The following is a 20256-nucleotide window of genomic DNA, read 5'->3' as shown; positions in this document are numbered from 1 at the left end:
GTCAATGAATGACAGCGCTGATGGATGATAGACGGACTGATGATTTCAGATAGATGTATGTCAAATTCCGGAGCTATTTCCCTCTTATATTTTTTCAAATTGATCTGTCATCACGTCCTCCATTGAGTTTGATGAATATTGAATGACGTCAGCCTGAAATATACAATCAAATCAAATATTCATTGGATTTGGGAGATTTTAACCCTTGATTGATTTACTTTAATATTCCGAAGTGACGCGCACATCCACGACTCTTCATTTTATATCCACAATAGTATCCAGAATAAATAGTGAAAATTCATATTGAGGAGCAAGGCACAATTGCAAAAAAAAAAAAAAAAAAGAAACAGGTGTGAAATTATGTTCCATGCTGTGAATGAGGAGAAAGTAGGTGGACAAATAAAACAAAAAATGAAAATCCAGTTGTCGTACAGTATTCGAGAAAAATGGCGCGAGCCTTGCCAGACATAGCGATTATCTGCACCTAACTGAAGACCACCACCCCGAAAAGGTTCATAATTTTTTCTACATGCGCCAAGATGGCGGCAAAGGACTACATGAATGTCCTCAAATCATTACAACATAGTAAGTTCCTTTGTGTTCCTGCAAAAAAAAAAAATGTTCCATGTGAATGCTAGAGAACACTTTTTATTTTTATTTTATTTATTTTTTTGCTGCTTGGGTTTTTGTACATTTGCCATTTTAGACTAATTCAAGGAACGTAAATGACAAATTGAAAAAATCTTTAGCTATGACCATCCTCTGGCAAATCCGACCGATATTAATTTGACACTGCCAAACTGTCATGAAAGTTTCAAAACAAAATCAAATTGAATGACACAAAATGTTGCTTGGGAGACTTTCTAGAGTTAAATGCGAATTCAAATTTAAATGTTAAATTTAAAAACCCTGAATTCCAAAAAGTAAAAAAAAAAAAAAGTATTCATATTATTTACTGTGTTTTGTGCTTCTGCTCTATATCCCGAGTCAGTGTTGTGGATCAAAATGTCTGCGTTGCCTTTGTAGCAACTGCGCAAAGAAGTCTTGTAGAATAAACGCAAGAGCAGCAGCGGCATTAAAGCTGGACTGACAGGAACCCTTTCATGGTCAGTGTTACACTGGATAAAACTCAACGCCCCACTGCTGTGGATTAGCCCGCTTGCTTGTGACACGCTGTTGAAACATTCATGGCCGTCAGTTGGGAAGGCGGAATGTGATTGGGCAAATGCTTGAAATATTTAAAGTGGGAGCCTGTTGGCACCTTTTACTGTTTGCACGGCGTGGCGTCAGGAGCTGGAAAAAGAGGCTAAAAGCTGGTAATTGGCGCTGTGTTGTGCGCCGTGTTAGTCTGCAACGTTCAAGTCTTGCTGCGAGCAAGCGACTGCCTGCGCCTTTGAGCTTTCTGATGACTTGACATCAAGGACCTGAAGTAGAAATTGCAATTCCATCAGAAATTGCGTGTCTGCGGCTGAGAAACGCTGGGGCCGAGGCAGAATGGCAACAAAAGAAATGACGCTGATTAATAGATCACAGCATATCCTAGCAATCCCCAAATACGTCGCAAGCATGCCCCCTAGTGTTTGTGAGCAGCATTGGAAATTAGATTAAATCCGTCCGACTGAATTCTTAAAAAATGTGAGTCACGTAAAATGGTAACATTTTGTTTTCAGATGCGCCAGTTTTCGAACAATTTCGTTCTTGATTTATTTTTTCATTTTGCTGAAGACCTTCGTTTTTGAAAAAAGATTTTCTGTACCTGAAAGCAATGCTTTTGAAAAAGCACAGTATTTAGAAAATAAAACATCAACAAGGTTTTCATTTAACTTTTTTTAAATTCGGCGGGCCGGATTAAACATTTGATGGGCCACATGTAGCCCCCGGGCCGTAGTTTGCCCACACCTGGTGTAAATGCTCCAGGATTCACACAATGTTTACTGTCGTAGAGAGAGTGGAAAGTTTTGAATGCAATTCATGGACAGAACGGTCTTGCGTGAATCTATCGTTGTTTTTCTTGTTGTTGTCTTGCAGTAGACACGACCCTCTTCTAATACCTGGTAATGAACAAATCGAAAACATGGACATGAATGTGAAGAGGTATGACTCCACCGGAATGTTTCACTGGTGCCCGTCGAAAGACATCGAAAAAGTCATCCTGGTGAGTGAAGCTCAGTTTTAACCACTATAAAAAACAAACAAAAAAAAAAATCACATCATATACAGAATATTCGAGAAAGTGAAAGTAAGTATCCTCGGGAGTTGGCCCTCACGCTAGTGAAGTCATCCAATCACATACTAATATGTATTGACATTTCTTTCTCTGCCTCTCTGCTTTCAAGGTGAGTTTCTGGTTTTCTTGACATCTCGGCATTTAGGTTTAAGTGAACAGCGTTGCAGCCGTCCACGCATGCGTTTGCTGCGACGTCTCTGCAACTGGGCAGTTTGCAAGCATTTAGGTGTTATTCATTTCATTCCGATACGACAATCTGTGGCCTCTTGGCGGGGTTTGCCACACCTTCATTTTTATACGTATATTTACCGTCTTTGCCTTTGGAATGATTGTTGCTCAATTCAAATAATGAATTGCGAATCAAAGCACGCACTAACAGTTACGAATAATTGAATAATCTAAAAGAGGACCTTATTTCCTCAAATATAAACCTAAACTGTGGCCAAGCCATTCACTTCAAAAAATGTGGGTCGTTCTTTTCCATCTGTTTTATAAATTGCACTTCTACATTTTTATGGCAGGTGCATCGATCATATGCAACCGTTCGGAAACATAACATCTCGCAGTACAGCACAGAGCTGTAGACTTTTTTTTTTTTTAAACGTGACTGCATGACAATCCCCCTTTCAATCGCTTTTAGTCAGGCTCCTCCTCATATGTACCCAACTTGCCTAAAGTCTTACAAACTGCGTTCATCAGCAACTGACTCTGAGTCAGCTGCTCTTGGTCATCCAGCAGATATGGCATCATCTGTTTTCGCGGCACTCAAACTGTTGTTTTGATGTTTAACTTCCAATTTTTCCATTCACAGCACATATTTCCCTTCGCTCATGTCCTCATTATCGTTTTTCTGCGCTCTTTTCCCGTCCCTCTTGTGTCGACAGACTCGGAGTGAAGCCTCCATGACGGTGCTGAGCGGCCATGTGGTGGTCTGTATATTTGGGGATGTCACGTCCGCTTTAGTGGGGCTGCGAAACTTGGTGATGCCTTTAAGAGCCAGCAACTTCCATTATCATGAACTCAAGCCCATCGTTTTTGTGGGCTCGCTGGACTATCTGCGGCGAGAGTGGGAGACGCTACATAACTTCCCCAAGGTCTCCATCTTACCCGTGAGTCCCAAATGGAGCATGAGCTTCTTTACGCTACATTTACATGGATTGTTTTGCGACGAGATCCACGAGAGCTCGTTAGGTCGGGTCTGACCGATGATGCAAGCGCATCCAGTGCGGTCCTTTTAGTCCAGTCCTCCAAAACGCAGCCACATCAATGAAATGTCATCACTTCAAAACACGTCAAATAATTCAGCTGCTCACTCCTTCAATTTGTTTCTCTCTCTCTTTCTGTGTTCCCGCCTCACCCCAAAGGGTACGCCATTAAGTCGGGCAGATTTAAGGGCTGTCAACATCAACCTCTGCGACATGTGCGTAATACTGTCAGCCAATCAGAACAATATCGAGGACGCCTCGCTGCAGGATAAAGAATGCATCTTGGCGTCACTCAACATCAAGTCTATGCAGTTTGACGACAGCATTGGAGTGTTGCAGGCTAATTCCCAAGGTAAGGAGCGTCCTCTCGGACTCGGGGTGTACTGGTGCCTAAAGGGGACAGGTTGTGGAAAGAAGGGATGTCAAAGATTGTTTTTAAAAAGGAAGAATTGCCCGGGGATGGAAGATGGCAGTCACCACCAGTATATTTTGAGTCCATTTAAGACTCGCACTGTTGAAAAAGCCCTGAGAAACACCTGAACCAATCGAGATGTTGAACAGTCAAACTTGGTCCGTCAAGTGAACCAACCTACAGGATGATTTAAAACTGCGTCCCGACAATGATCCGAAGAGAATCTTTGAGTGGGGTCTCATTTTCTAATCATTCCAGTCTTGTTCGCTGGTAATTACAAGCTGCTAAAGCCGCCTGCTAATACTTTCCAATTATATCGACATGCTGGCGTCATTTTTGATGTTGTCGTTCCCCATGTCTGGCGGTTTGTCGGGAACAGATTGTAGATGTTCGCCGATCTGGGCCTCCCATCAGGCCTGATCAACATTTAAGCGGTGAGCACAAATCAGCGGGCGGCGCCACTCAGCTGCCTCTCATTAGTCACGAGCAAACGGCGACGACTTCCTGCAAGCGCAAGCATGGTCAAGGCGTTCCACGCGTGCGTCATCCACACTTTATGATTAGCTTGAAAGACGACGTGGCTCAAGCGCGAGACTATTTAACGCCACCGTTGTGAGTACAAATCAAAGTGGACATGTTTTAGGAGAATGCCAATGCTGTTATTCCTGCAGCCTTGAGTGACTGATGCGCTGTCCGTGGCCGTGCGGCGGAGCAACAATAAGAAGAAGTAAATCAGCGGGGGGGGCCGCTCTGGGGAGCCGTATTCACGGGAAGCCACCCCGATATGGAAAACCCACTTGCCCGTGTCTTCTCCCAGGGTCGATGGATGGGGCCCATTGTCATCAATAATTGGGTCTTATATCAAACACTCATTTCAGTGAAAAATACTTCACTTTAGAGAACACTACCGCAGTGCACTCATGCATACGTCAGGAAATACACACATACCCAGACACTTGTGTTGTATCATAGTAACGCTTTGGGGGGTTCCTTCCTTCCAGCGACGCTCCCATTCACGCGCCGTCTGCGGAATTGAAAACAAGAAGGCGCAAATGAATAAGTAAACAAGCGCTTTCCTGGGGGAGAGCTTCTCACGGCGGCTGTAGCCTGTAGTCAACCGCAGAGCATCGCCGTGCCCGGGGGGCTACAGGGATGAGGGGTGGGGGCTACGTAACCCAGATCTCGCTTGACTGTTGCAACATCCTGCCAGGCACTTGAAGGCAGCGCCAGCCTGGAGGAGATTCTTGTTGTGTGTGGATTAAAAACACAATCACTCCATGGACAGGTACTGAGAAGCTGGAATTTTAGTTTTTAGGGGTTTTCTATTTTTCAATGGATGGACGCGACCAAGTTCATGATAGCTTTTTTGTCGCTGTTGTACTTCCCATAGACAGTTGAACAGAATTAGTTTGATGCCGCTGCACTGTCAAGTTTCACACCAGAGAATCATTTCGCCAGCCTTTTTGTGTTGAAAGGCAATGGCACTGATTATGCTCGGCAAACGTCCAACTAATTTAATTTTGGAATGCTGTGTCACTTTGTGAATACTGGTGGTGGTGTTTCAATATGAATCATTTTTTGGGGGGGAGATAATGAGGCATCATTTGACTTGCGATGTGAGCGCTGTCTGGTGGCAATGAACTTAACACACATCACGAGAAGCAGCGGCACTTTGGCAAATAGTGAAGAATTGTTCAAAAACAACACTTCAAGCTGTTTACTGTTGCTCGCAGTTGAAGTTTACTGTCCAACTAAACATAAAACTCACAGTTTAGCCTAGTTAAACACACGGTCTATAAAACACCATTTCGCTTGATGCAAACTCAAAAGAGAAATGCACATTTAATGCTTTAAGCAACTATTTGACTGCAAATGGTGCAAACGCATTTTTTTTTTCCTGACGCAGCCCATAGGGCCGCAAGCAAGGTTGACTTGTTGCCTTCGTGCAACTTTAGCGCCAATGCACGCCGTATGACAGATCGGCACAGCCTAGACGTGATCTCTGTTGTTCCAGCTCACCATCTCCAATGTCGACGAGGTTTTGGAATAGCTTTTAAAAGCAGCATCAGGCTTCATGTTGTCTTTTCCCCTCGCTGCGGTAGTCAACGGAGCGCCAGCTGCATAGTCTTCAAAACGATGAGAGAGGGAAAAAAAAGTTGACTGCGGGAAAGGGATAACATCATCCTTTTGTGGACAAAAGTCAACATGATGAAGTGCAATAATCGGAATAAGACGATTTATGATTAGCCGTGCCGCACCGATGACTTTGTGGGACTTTTTCCCTCTTTTGTAATGTAAGCGTCTCATTGAGTGCCTCGATAGGAAAGACGCACACGGTGATAAAATGGTGACCTGAATGTATTGTATCGTTCCTGGCTGGTGGCGTTTGGCTGTCGTCAGCACTAAATGATGGATGTCAAAACACAGCTGATGCATTATGCATCTTGCATTACCAATTGAAGGTGTTTACTTGTCACTTTGAGGCAATGCAAAAATGTGAAGTCATGCGAATTTGCGCCGCTGTCACTTGTCGTCGCGATCCACGCCATTTTCCATAAAAGGTTTTCTGCTCTCCACTTGGCCAACTTTTATTGTTACAAAATGAGGGACATGTAAAATTGATGCCGGGCTGCTGATGGAGGGCCATGAATGCTAAATATGTCCTAGCTGACCCCTAAAAGCTCCGTTTCCATACTGTTGCACTTTTTTAGGTTGCTGTCATCTTCCGCCACTTCCTCCCTCCCTGCCACTGTCGCTACGTTTGAAAGATGCCAGACAACTTCATGCTGACTTTGCTGTCATGCACTATGTCCAATCATGTCAATACTCTCATCCATGTTTTATGAAGTTTGCTTTACAATGGAAGCTTCCAAGTTGACGTTGGTTGACACAAGTCAACTAAAACCAAGAGAAAGTGCAGTGAACCCCCCAGGCCCACTCGCAATGAGTGTAAATTCTCATTCTAGTGAGACCTAATTGAAAATACTTTTTGAGAAAAAAAAATTCCCCTTTTGTTTTAAACACATTCAAATTAAAATTGATTTTTTCTGTAATAAATTAAGCAATTTTTCACCCAAGTAACCTGACCTCTCACGGGACTCTGGTTGCGAATCACTGCTGCAAATAACACAGTTCTTCAAATAAGACGGAAAATGTGCTCGCTTCAAGCTGCTTATTTTTTACTGGGTGAAGTTTGAAACTGGAAAACTGACATATAAATAAAAAATTATTTGTAAAAATCGAAATATTCAATCTAATTTTATCTGAGAAAAGTCTGCTCGCTTAATGCTAACATACAATCTATTATTTCGTGCGATAGATGTCATTATAAACTTAAGTCGGTTGTCTCCAAAATCTTGAGGTGTAATTATCCACAAAAATATTTTTGAACCTCCCAATTGACTTAGCTTTTGCCTTTCTTCTTCAGTGACCTTTTGCGATCATGTTTTGGCGTGTGTAGGTTTCACGCCTCCTGGAATGGACAGGTCATCTCCAGACAGCAGTCCAGTACATGGCTTCGTGCGTCAGGCTTCCGTCACCACCGGATCCAACATCCCCATCATCACAGAATTAGGTAAAGCTCACTTCCTCGCAATGCAGATGCCAACAAATCATCGTTACTGTCCAACAAAAAGTGTGCAAGTCCAATTTTCGTGAGTTGTTTGTTTCTTTTTATCTGAAACACGGCGAACAATGTTGATGTTGTGTTTTGGGTAAAAATGAAAGCATGAACATTTGGAGTCACATGTTTTTCATTGGACAGTGACGCATGTAAAAGTGATTGGCAAACTTTGAAAGTCTTTTTGCTCGTTGACTGCTCGATAGTAAAACGTAAAAACTCTTGAAACTAAACACTGCTGACATTTTTAATGTTGATTCTGTTATTTGAATACCTTTAATGCCTATATAAAATAAGCGATACATGTTTCTCTTTCTTACGTCGTTCTAAGTTCCATTTCCATCGCATTTTCCGTCTTTTCTCTTCCACGGTGGCAAACCCAAAATATTCTGCTTCCAAAGGTTCCAACTCAAGATCAAATGGAATTTTGGTTCACTTCAGTGTTGTAGTTTGCTTCGCCTCACCTTAATGTGTGTACGTGTCGATTGTTAACTCTTGCAGTGCTAATGGTACAGTACGGACTTACTCTAGCGTGAGTGATTCAGACACATTTTTTTTTTTTTTAAAGGACCGCCACCACATCCTCAATTTGCAATTTGTCCACTAATGCACAAGAGCAACTCAGCCTGACGGGAGGGAAAGGAAGAGGGGGGGGTTGAAAAGAGAGCGAAAAGGCGGCGAAAACTGCCTTGGTTGCAAAATGGGTCCATTTATTAATAACAATGGCAGTGGCGGTATTCCCACTGGTGCTGGGGACTCATGAAACTTTCAGATCTCCAAAGGGTCTTGGGAAGCACCAGAGACTGCCTGCTCTGTCTCCCCTGACCCAATTAGGGAGCAATGGAGCATGAGAGCAAGCTAGGAGAAGGCCAGCAAGAAAAAGGAGCTCTAGCTAATGTTACTTGTAACCAGGCCGGCCATTACCTGCAGAGAGGTTCTCCCATTTGACCGCACACGTGATCGCCAAAGCTCCATTCTGTCCGTGTCAGCATCGCCCACTCCCCTGCGCAACGCTAGATGCTTTTGTACGGTGAAACATAGCATCGCCCCTCAGGAAATAAAAAAGGTAAAGCTCCGCCACATCCTTTAATTAAAGAGTTTACAGGAAAAGACTTGAAAAAGACACTTGCACGATGGAATGTGCACCTGCACTGAAGCGACATAACTACAGTGATAGAATATCGAAAGGGAGTTCAATTCATCAGGGGTCAAAATGAAAATGAAAAAATAAGCCTTTAGCTTTGATGCAGAAAAAACGGACGCAGTGAAAACGTGCAAATTCCTTCGCGTTTAGTCGAATTGCAGCTCAATTTCTGGCGTAAATGTCGTCTTCTTTTTGTAATATTATTAGTGACTTGACCATATTGTACTCAGCAACCCGGAATGATGTCACAATAATGAATGTTTTATGGGTACCATCCCATATTTATTTTTTGCTCGTAATTGCGTCTCAGATTTTGCCCCGCCCACTCCGAGTTTGGCGTGTTGACTTGGATCTGGCTAGCTTGAATCCCGGAAAAATCCATCCATCCGTTATCTGAACCAGCCAGGGGGTGTTGGCGCTGATCCCAGCCATCTTAGGAGTAGGGCTGTCGGCGGGGCACTCCCTGAACTGGTTGCCAGCCTATCACAGGTTGTGCGACGGACTTTGGATCGTGCAAGTGTACCTTTTATATTTTGGCCATAAATGGACTTGCGAACATGCCAGCATCACGTCCAGACCAAGTGTAGCCCTTGTACTGCCTTGGTGCAATGTCAGTGTTCGTCCCTTCACAGTTGTTAAATCAAAGCCGCTTTATATTCGGACGCCGGCCGGCCATTAGCGAGACAACTGTTGGCGTCGGAGACCGCGAGATGCCTTTAATGTCGTCTTGTGAAAAGTGTTTCAATAACGACGCCATCTCTCCCCTCTCTGCGCTGCCTCGTCACCATTAGATAAGCCGGGCAAACCGCTGCCATCGCTTTCACTCAGTCAGGAAAAAAAAAGTGGGACCAACATACAAATGATAACAGAGCTGGGTAAGATGAGCCTTTGTCCTCCGCTAGCCGTCCGCCCGTCCCTCCGTCCGTCCGTACCCTCGCTCGGCCGCGCCGCTCCTCATCAGCTTGTCTTGATTTATCTGGCTGCAGTCAAGGCCCACGCTGCTCCCATGGCTTCACTTTGAACATATTCTTCTTCTTCCTTCTCCTTCAAATTGACTGTCTTGTTTGGCGCCCGTTCTTTTTAATGATTTTTATTTATTTATTTATTTTTTGCTTTTGTTTTTTTTTACCCGCCCTCCAGTTGCGTTTGCAGAGCATCGCTAAGGCCTTTGATCATGTTCACTCTGTCCTTGTGGCTGTTTTCGTAGCAACACCTCTCATCCCTCCACACGCACACACACACGCTCACACGTCCAAACCCCTCCTCCTCCCCAGTTCACATCTTCGGCCCGGGCCTGTTTGCATCAGCCTCTTGTCTCTTTGACTGACATCCCCAGCACTCAGGGAGCCTGCAAAGAAATCCGATTCCAAACTTAAAACCAAACTACGGCTGAAACCGTCATCTTTAGCTCGTGTATGATGCTTGTTTTTAGACTCTCCACCCATTGCAGGTTTTGAACCGCTGTACTGGGGAGAAACCTCATTTCTGTTTACTTCAATGTTATTATTGTGCGATGACAACATTTATTTTCAGGGTTCAGGTAAATATGTTGACGAGTGATGATGTGACAGAACATCTATCGGCTCAAGAAAGCTCGCATGACATTCAGTGTGCATGGATTTCGGACGCGATAAAGGCCATTGTTGAAGTCTCATTTTTAAAAAGTGCAATTAAGAATTATTGGCAGTTGTTTTATTGTGGTTCATTTCCTCCTAACAGTAACAACGTGTGTTTTAGTTTTAAATCGTGTGATGGCATCATATTCTTCACGTTGGACTTCTACAATGGTTATTGATTTTTGAACCTAATTGATGCTTTGTCAAACCGTGTGACATGCATCCTGCATGACATATTGTGTGGGATTCGCATTATTTGAAGTGTTTCACCACCCATGTATTCAAAACAGCAAAGTGGATGAAATAACAGTATACATGGCATTATACTGTATGTGTGACACTACAAAATATTGGATATCAATTGTCAAAACACACATTTATACATCTTTATAGGGCGCTGTAACTTATAAATGATTATAATTGCTTCATTTTTTTGATTGGCTCAAAGATGGCACATGATTCTGCTTACAGTCAAGCATGTGTTGTCCATTTTGATTTTTCTGCCCTATAAAAGGCCACAGAAAAAAACAAACTAGAAGTTGACTTTGTGTCTTCACTGCTTGTCGCAGCTAACTGTGCTGCTTTTGCGTCCTCCCAGTGAACGACTCGAACGTTCAGTTCCTGGACCAAGACGACGATGACGACCCCGACACGGAGCTGTACCTCACACAGCCCTTTGCATGTGGCACCGCCTTCGCCGTCAGCGTCCTCGACTCGCTGATGAGCGCCGTGAGTACAACCCCAATTTTTTTTTATTTATATGTATATAGCCTTCATTTTTGTATGCTCAAAAATCTGTACAGTTGGTTTAAATGGTTTGGGAGGGGTGATTTTATTTTCAAAATAAGTTTTTATATGGACTTTCTACACAGATTTTCACCTATTACGGGGGTTATGCCAACTCTCTCTATAATGAACGGGAGGTTCACCGTATAATGAGCTGAAGCCGAAAACCCTGCAGAAACTGACTGAAGCCTTCTTGGTGTTGCTGATGTTTGTTTTATAAGCCAGGGAATTCACAATGAGACGATTTTCTCTTTGGAAAAGTGCAAATACGTTACTGTGCTTTTCGAGCTTCAAGTTTCAGTGCCTGCACCGAGAAGCAGGAGCGGGTAAATGAAATGGTACTGGTACATTGATCCGACACGTCTGCCAGTTTCACCGACATCAAAGCCAGATAGTTGGCACGGCTCCTCATTTGAAGTAGTCGGAATTCAACTGAGAGTCTTTTAATGAAGTAAGTATGGAATGTTAGCGTAATGGCGCTGACACCAGCTCGACTTTAACTTTCATCTCTTGACAATGCCACCGCCGCATCAAAGATCAGGAAAAATAGGAAGAGGGGAGAAAATATAACCTTCAACACCTCGTTTTTTTTCTCAGTCACGGCCAAGTGTATTTTCCCGCTCTGCGCCGTGATGGCTTCATTCCAGCGGCTCGCTTAGTGAGCGAGGGGTTATAGAAGCTGTGCGGAGGCGAGCCGAGGGAGTTGAGTGGGCATCAGCTGTAGCGTGGCGGTGGTCAGAGGTGAAGGCGGCTAATGGACAGTGCTCATCCATCATGAGGCTCCGCAGGCCTGTCAGAGGCCCGCCGAGAGGAGCTGCCACTCTCGGCTTCGCCTGCCGACTGACACCAACTGTCTTCGCACGCCGCCAAAAGCAGCACGTGATCGGCTTGACGGACAGGAGACGCTGACGCCCGCAGAGTGCGGTCAAGTCTCATGTTTGTGAAGGGAGAGTGCTGTTGGACTCGAGCTCGGCAATCCCAACATCACAATACATCCGGGTGGTGTTATTATTTTTTTCTTTTTTTTTTTTACCTGAGTGATTGCAGATGTCCAATATTGAGCAAGTTTAAAAACATATATATTCCAATATTACAACCCTCTGGTTGGCTGAAATATATCCCTCCGTGTCACAGGAGCTGACAGTCTTGGGAATTTGGCCGACCATGCCTGGTGTTCTGGCGCACCAGACAATTTTGTGGATAAAAAGTCGACTCAATTTTCCGCCTGCAGAAAGCAGGTCTAAGTTGTGGCGCAAGTGGTGTCATGTGATTTTGGTAGTTGTTCGAGGTGTGACCCGGTGGTTGGGGACCACTGGAGACCGGAAATGAAAAGAGCCGCCTCCATTGGCCGGGAAGCAAGTCGGCTGTGTTCACACCCACAATGGCGCAAATCCCCATGTGGCTTGAGATTGAAAATACCAAAAGATAAAAAGGATTTGCACAGCTAGACCGCATTTGGAGCTTGACTTGTACTAGGTACAAAAACAGGACCTAATTCCGATTAATTACGGCATGATTTTTAGTATACCTTCACACTTGGATGAAAATGGCCTCAAAATAGTTCTTGCTTCCATTCAGCAGTCTTAACCCATCTTATGAGTTCCATGTGAAAATGCGCACCTTCTCCCTCTTGTCGCCAGACGTACTTCAATGACAACATCCTCACACTGATCAGGACGCTGGTCACCGGAGGAGCCACGCCAGAGCTGGAGGCCCTTTTGGCCGAGGAGAATGCTCTGCGAGGAGGCTACAGCACGCCACAGACGCTGGCTAACAGAGACAGGTGTCGCGTCGCCCAGCTCGCCCTCTACGACGGGCCCTTCGCTGACTTGGGGGTAAGAGGATGTTTAAGCGGAGATGACACATTTTGGCACTCGCCGGCAGCCCGCATTTTGACACCTCCGCTCGTCGCCGTTCTTAATCTGATGTGAAGAACGGCGATCACGCAAAGCAGTTCCTGGTGGATGCGGAGCGCTTTTCTACACAAATGATCGTATTTATGTTGTAAACATGATGTCGTATCGTGTGACGACTCTAACGCGCACCCGTGTGCCTTGTCTTGTGTCGTCACCAGGATGGCGGCTGCTATGGAGATTTGTTCTGCAAAGCACTGAAGACGTACAACATGCTGTGTTTTGGAATCTACAGATTGAGAGATGCTCATCTAAGTTCACCAAGCCAGTGTACAAAACGGTAAAATGTGCATTTCACACTTCAAATGTATAAATATTTAATTGACGTCTTTTGCCGTCAATGGTAGTCAATGAGTTAAATGGAAAGTCAAGTCCGAATCTTTTCTTTACAATTACATGTTTTCTGCGCTCCCGTCCTTTTAAACACGCCATTTTGATTTAATATTGTATTTATGCGATATGATTTAAGCAGCTTCATGTCATTTTCAGTTGACAGTAAGTGGCAAAATGGCCGCCTCCTAAGACGTATCAAAACAAACTGTCACAAAGGGAGCTTTTCAGATTCAATGATCCTTTCGATTATTCCATCGAATCAGTTGACTTTCGACCAAGTCAGTTCGGATAGACTCCAGTTTACCTTCAATGAGATAAAAGGTAGAAAATGCAGGCATGGACCTGAGGGCTGTTTGCTAAGCATGTTGCTAACATTCTTGACTGTGATACATGTCGTCCGCACAGCTACGTGATCACCAACCCGCCGTACGAGTTCGAGCTGGTGCCCACAGACTTGATCTTCTGCCTCATGCAGTTCGACCACAACGCGGGCCAGTCTCGGACCAACTTGTCCCACTCGTCTCACTCCTCTCATTCCTCCAGCAAGAAGAGCTCATCCGTCCACTCTGTCCAAGCCTCCAACCGGCAAAACCGCAGCAGTAAAACCCGGGAAGCCCGAGACAAACAGAAGTACGTGCGCTCAACATTCCCTGTCCGATGCATGCAAGCTTTGTTTTCTGTGTGTGTTTGTGTGTGAGTTGTTTTGCGTGTTGTGTTTTGCTTCCTTGCTTATGCTTTTCTTCCATAATCATCTTGACTGTGTCATCACATCACATTAACTCACTTGACTGCGTGAAGACAAACTGCACAGTCACTTTTAAACATTCTCAAATTTACTGTTTGGCGAATTGCGGTCGGAGAAGAGCAAAACTACACACGCTTCGATGGTTGTTGATTGTGGAGGATCTGTTGGATTGATGTCTTGTCCATTGTGGCCTTTGAGTACAAATGATGAGATAATTAGAAGTTTGTGTTCTCCCCGCAAAGTTTAAGGCCCAATCCAAATTTGGGGGATTTTGTCATCAAGAAAATTCGGACAAATTCGTTTTCAATAGTGAATAAAATTGTACTCCACTGGATTTAAATTTAAACAAGCTACATAACTTCCAGCTTTATTCCAATATGTTTGCATTTTATTTGTATTTAATTCAGTAATTCTGTAGTGAACCACCAGAGGGTGTCTGCGTGCCTCTACTGGTTCTCGTACAACACTTTTGAGAATCCCATGGTTACGTTTGAGACATATTTCAATTAAAGGGACTAATCAAATCTCTTCAACATAAGACGTCAAAACATTTAAAATCATTTTTTTTTTTCGTATAAAAATAAGTTGCCTACGATAAAATGTGAAAACATCAAAACACTTGACTGGTGCTAATGCTAGTGGCTATTAGTGTGTTTAATTTATATTAAATGATTATGTGATGACTTGGCGGAGAATACATGATATCACCTGCCTGTTTTGTCCTTTACTCGGAGTATGTTCGGAATTTGTCCAAGTTTAAATGAGGAACAAAGTAGCGAGTCCTTAGGTGTTGCGGTAAATGTCATCCCCCATGAGCTGTGTTTGTCATTTTCTTGTTCACGGTGCATCTGCTTCACTGCATGTTAGCAGGCACTTTCTGTTTTGTCATAAGAGATAAGAGTTTGACTTATATGTTCCCCTGAAATTTACATCCAAAGGACCATTAGGGCCACAATGAAAAGAAAAAAAAAGCAATAAAGTCGGAATTTTACAGGAGTAAGATCAGAATCAAGAATAAATTGGTATTTATTTGTATATTGTGGTTTAATTAAAAAAAAAAAATCTTGTATTTTATGGGAATAAAATGTTACAAAAATTCCAAGCTAAAAGGTTGCAATTGGATGAGCATTAGGTCAGATTAGTTTTTTAAAATTAAATGTTTGTTTCCAAAAGGTATCTCGTTAACCATCCCTATTAAAAATAGCAACACTTTTAACATTGAAGCCAAATTGAAAATTCACTAAAATGGGAAGTCAAGTCAAACATTTTTTTTAGGCATGAATAATTTTCCAAGAAAAACATCAGTTTATTTTCCAAACATCATAATCTTTCCAAAATAAATTACTATATTTGGGGGGGATACTTAAAAAAATAAAAGCCGCATACTTTTGATTGAAGTGATCGTTCTCTTGATCAAAACATCAAAAATCGTAATCTTCAAAATGTATCATCAGGTTGTCCCAACCCCAATATTTTCATTTTTCTTTTTAGTGTGGCCCTGGTACTCCAAGTACGAAAAAGCATAAATGAGCAACTGTGATCCGGTTGTGAAAAGCATGCAGATTAGTCAGTGACATTGTCCAAATACTTTCTGAGCCCTTAAAGTGATCATGTATGATGTGACTTTAGTGGTCTGTCCCTTGTGTACTTGCTGTGTAGACTGTAAATACTCACTTACTTACAGTAGATGACTCGCCTCTCTCTCTGAAGTGCAACAAGGATGAATAGAATGGGCCCAGGTATGCAAGTTAACCATTCTGCATGACTTGGCAACCTTGACGTTCGATCATAACCGCGTCCTCTGCGGACGTCGTTATGATGCGGGGAGTTTGCTTTGATTTACGACCTTCACTTTGAAACATTTCTCACTTTCCGTTTTGCTTGAAAGCAAACACTGCTGCCGCTCCTCCTCCTCCTCTTCCTCCACACCCAAGCCCATCGACCGCAATGCATGACGTTGACAAACTTCCTTTCTTTGGGTTCTTCTCTGAACTCTCCCTGCTATCGTGGCTTTGTTGTGCCATCTATCGCTCCCTCTTATCATTTCCTTTCAACTTTTCAGATGGTTTGCAATGTGTGAGAGGGCTGTGTGTTTGCGCATCTTCCCCTCCTGTTGCTAGCAGACGACTTGTCGGGGCGAACGACGCATGTAGGTCACGTTGATTCAAAACCTTCCAAAGTGCCGCGGGACTTTCTTGTGAGTTTTTTATTTTTTTTTTGGAGGTGCGGCCATCCTTGCGCCATTGGTCACACTGACAAAGTGGGAGGCGTGACCGATCGCAAGCTAAAATTGGAGGGGATGTAAGTCATGTGAGTTTCTCTCCTCCTAAAGCGGCGCACCTGATCTGCCGCTTTGAGGCGACAAGTTTGCCGTATCGGAAGCGACGAGACGGCAGACGCTTTGCCCCGCCGCGGGCGCCTCACATCAAATGTAGCGCACGCGGCCCCGCGGCTGAAAAAGCTCGGCTCGGCGACTTGCGCCAACTCCACACGGATGAATCCCCGCACATGCGAAACACGCACACATGGCTTTGCTCCACATCGCAAAAAAAAAAAGTTGAAGTTGATTTTTTTTTACGAGTGGCCTGGGAAGTGTTCAGTTTGCAAACTCAAGAAACTCATTTTATCATTTTAAATATTTCCTGTAATTATGAAAAAGAAGCATTTTCAATCATGTCCCCGTCATTTTGTCATGTATCGGGTTGTTTTCAAACCTTTTTCGATGATGTCCCATATTAAGTTCCTCAAACCGTTGTTACGTTTTTGATGCTGACCACAATAGCGACCATTTCAACTCGGGCATTTTGCTTTGATGCAGCGTTGATTGTTCTCCCGACTGAACTCTGCTCTCTCTCTCTCTCTCTCTCTTTGTGTCTGTGTCACCTCGTTTGTCCTCGTCTCCAGAAAAGAAATGGTTTACAGATGAACCGGACAACACCTACACGCGCAACATTCAGATCAAGCCCATGAGCACTCACATGGCCAACCAAGTCAACCAGTACAAATCCACAAGTAGTCTGATTCCACCCATCCGAGAAGTCGAAGACGAATGCTGAACCGCTTGTAACCTTTTCGCTCAGCAGACGAGGACGACGATAGGACCTGCTTCAGTCTTCGAAAAAAAAAAAAAAAAAAAACTGAACTGGACAGGACCCAAAACTGGACCTGCTATGTGTATACCTTTAATGTTACTTCCATGCTCTTTGGACATTCTTTTATTTATTGATGTATCAATAGAGATGTACATAATGACAATCAAATAACGCATTGTACAGCCCCCCTCCTCCCCCCCTAGCACTTTTTTTGGGAATTATTATTTTGAAGAATTAACGAGAGAGCGAGCAAGAGAGAGAGAGAGAGAAAAAGTACTTCCTGTAATGCTTTGCAATAGTTGACTAAGAGGTTCGCATCATCGCCCCAAAGATCCCACCGTATTTGCACTAAAAAAAAAAAGAATTTAAAAAAAAAAGGGACGGTGGGGGGGGGGCATGAAAATAGTGAAGGAACTGTGATCTCGGAGGGATCGTATCATGCAAATCATTTCATCTGGAGGGTCGTCGGAATGAAGAAATAGCCAAGCAGCCTCGGAAGGTTGACGTAAAAAATGTTGCATCTGAATCGGAACCCAACCAGGTTTGAGCAAAAAAGCAGCAGCGGCTTTTGGGATCACAAAGAAAAGAGCGCACGTTTAAAAAAAAAACAAAAAAACAAATTGCCACATATCGCGTAAAAGTGGGCGCCCGTCGGGTCCTCCTCTGACCGCTAGACACTGCCTTGGCACGGAGGCGCTTGGATGTTCGCCGTCGCCAAGCCCAGATGTCCATCGCCTCAAATCAACAAAAAAAGAAACTCTCAGGAGTGAAGCTGCTCAAGAAAAAGCTCAAACCTGGTTGGGTGGAGATGCGACGCTAACGACGGAAAGTTCGAGGCTTTTGGTTTTCCTTTGCTATCAGGACTCCCAAAATATCACGAGAATCAAAAAAACAAGCCGAGCACATATCAGAGTTCCGTTTCTGCCCCGACATCTATGCTTTTATGGAAAGAGTATTTTTTTAAACTCGCTAACCGCCATCTTCAGCCTGGCAGCTCGCCTCTGCAGAAGTCACCCGAAAAGCGAAGCTCAACAAAGCCTCCTTAGCTGCGGACTGAACGAATGCTTTCAAGAATTAAATATATATATATATTTCAAAATCGACAAGAGTTGTAATAATAACACAAATAGATGATAAGAGTGGCTTCCTCCGACGGGCTGACCTTATGTGTTTGACCTAAATTAGGTCCCGAGTGTGAAGACGAAAGAGTGCAAAGTGTGACCACGTCGGGTCGTTTTTGTGCGCGTGTGTGTGTGGTTATTTTTTTGATTTTTTTTTTAATTTTTCTTCGATTCGCAAAATACAATTTAAAAACCGAGAGAGAACTCCTTGCCGCGTCTCTCGTCTCTAGGAAGTCATACGTGGAAACGAACATGATATTGTGCTGTCGGTGTTTGTGTAAACTCGAGCCCATTTTCTATCGACGCTCGTCTCGTTGACGGGAGCTCAAAAGCACGTCGGAAAAGCTTTAATGTGCGTCTATTGGGTGTGGTGCAACTATACTGAAGCCTCATGCGCATTGTCCTCAAGTGAACTTTGAACTGTGATCACATCGTCGTCACACTTGTAGCAAATAGATTTCACAAAAAAAAAGAGAAAGAGAAAGAAATATTCCAAATTGGATTTGTACTATTTAATCATAGCAGCGACATTGAATCCAAATTTTTGTGGTTCAAGCTAAAGATGAGAAGGTAGCACCAATGCGGTTAACCAAGTGAGCAAATTTTTTTTTTAAACCCCCGTGTTCATACAACGTTAACATTCCATTTCTGGCATCTTTTGTTTACAGAATTTTTTTTTTTTTTTTTTTGGAGGTCCTTAAACATAATCACGATAAACACTCTTTCGTGCTGCAAACTGGCTTTAACATGACTACTCCGATTAATGCAATATTTGTCTGATTTTTTTTTTTTTTTTGTGAGGCTTTTTTTTGTTGTTGTTGCAATGTGTCTCCTTGTCTCTTGTCTGTGTTTTCACAAAGCGGTTTATTTTTTTTTGTTTGTTTTTATTTTGAAGTGCCATGAAGAGTTGTAGTTGAGCATCCTTCAGTCATTCAGGGACACAAGCTCGCTTTTTTTATTTTTTCCTTAATTTTCCACTGTGACATTGTTGTCTTGCACCGGTGTGGAGAACATCCAAGTCATCAACGCCTCCATGCCGGGCAGTGCTCGAAGGTTAAGAGGAGGCCCCGCGTCTTAGGCCCACTCGTCGCGAAAAGTGGCATTCGGCGGATTTCGTGAAGTGTTAGTTCCACTTCGGATGACTGAACGATGCACACGTTGTCCACTTCACCATCCATGGCGCACTTCATCTATTTTTGCCGGATAGATTAATTTATTTGCTGGGAGTTGTACTAGATATTGGAATATTTAACGCATACAGAGACTGGAGTTGGGTCTCAAGTCTTAAATAATGCATTAAAAATTGCATTTTTTTTGTTGTTATTTTTATCAGTGAAAGGAGGATTTCAGGCATCACGTTGTCGTCGTCCACCGCAGCAAATCGGGAGTTTGACATAGCAGTCTATTTGTTTTGGATGTGTTTTAGACATGATGGATTATTTTGATGGTGCTGAGTTGATCTACCTGACTCTGTCAAATATAATCTGCTGATAAATATACTGTATTGTACAAAATGTTTGTACATAGATTGTACATGGTTTCTTTTTGTATTTTTCTCAAATTAAAAATGGATGTATTTGTGTTCTAAACCGGAAAAGTGGCCTTTTCTATTCTTTCAGTTCCAGCTCCGAATAAGAGCTCTGTCAGAAAAACTCCAAAATCTTGTCCCAAGAGAGATTCTAAGTACATTTCCCTTCCAAGATCACTTCTCTGTCATGCCATCCTGAACTTTTGAGCAGCTTCATCGTCAAAACCATTTTGATGTCGATCCAGCATGACAATGTCCTTCTCGGTCAGGAACTGTCAGATGCTCGGGGCATTGTGTCGTGCAATCACCGAATCAGGATTGCTGAGGTGATCGTTGGTAAGATGATGACTTCGTATTGCTTTCTTCGGCCTTGGCGAACTCAACTCTTATTAGTCTCATCATCACTTGACACATCGGATATGGATAGAAAAGCATGTGTTTGAAACCCTACTTTGAAAACCCTAACCCTACTTTGAAACCCTAACCCTAGTTTGAAACCCTACTTCAAAACCCTA

At 43.3% G+C, this 20256-nt stretch overlaps 1 protein-coding gene across 25 annotated transcripts in view; it reads left to right on the top strand.

The window, feature by feature from the left end:
* LOC148329949 (calcium-activated potassium channel subunit alpha-1a) overlaps positions 1 to 18883 on the top strand; it is a 135087-nt gene extending 116204 nt beyond the window's left edge. For 13 of the 25 annotated variants that reach the window (XM_088304617.1, XM_088304615.1, XM_088304602.1 and 10 more), the window contains 11 exons: positions 2029 to 2155; positions 3112 to 3336; positions 3592 to 3784; positions 7305 to 7418; positions 9399 to 9482; positions 10822 to 10952; positions 12650 to 12844; positions 13084 to 13202; positions 13661 to 13885; positions 15711 to 15739; positions 16905 to 18883. In XM_088304617.1, coding sequence (XP_088160743.1) covers positions 2029 to 2155; positions 3112 to 3336; positions 3592 to 3784; positions 7305 to 7418; positions 9399 to 9482; positions 10822 to 10952; positions 12650 to 12844; positions 13084 to 13202; positions 13661 to 13885; positions 15711 to 15739; positions 16905 to 17056 — 1594 coding nt within the window. In that variant the 3' untranslated portion in view covers positions 17057 to 18883. Of the gene's footprint in view, positions 1 to 2028; positions 2156 to 3111; positions 3337 to 3591; positions 3785 to 7304; positions 7419 to 9398; positions 9483 to 10821; positions 10953 to 12649; positions 12845 to 13083; positions 13203 to 13660; positions 13886 to 15684; positions 15740 to 16904 lie in introns of those variants that run through there. The other 12 variants (XM_088304604.1, XM_088304618.1, XM_088304623.1 and 9 more) reach the window with 4 other exon arrangements.
* Positions 18884 to 20256: the final 1373 nt, after the last annotated feature.

The sequence above is a fragment of the Idiotropiscis lumnitzeri genome, chromosome 9, assembly GCF_059441095.1.
Source record: "Idiotropiscis lumnitzeri isolate Australia: NSW breed Sydney's pygmy pipehorse chromosome 9, RoL_Ilum_1.0, whole genome shotgun sequence".
Lineage (NCBI taxonomy): Eukaryota > Metazoa > Chordata > Actinopteri > Syngnathiformes > Syngnathidae > Idiotropiscis > Idiotropiscis lumnitzeri.
This window is presented reverse-complemented; position numbering and strand designations above follow the sequence as displayed.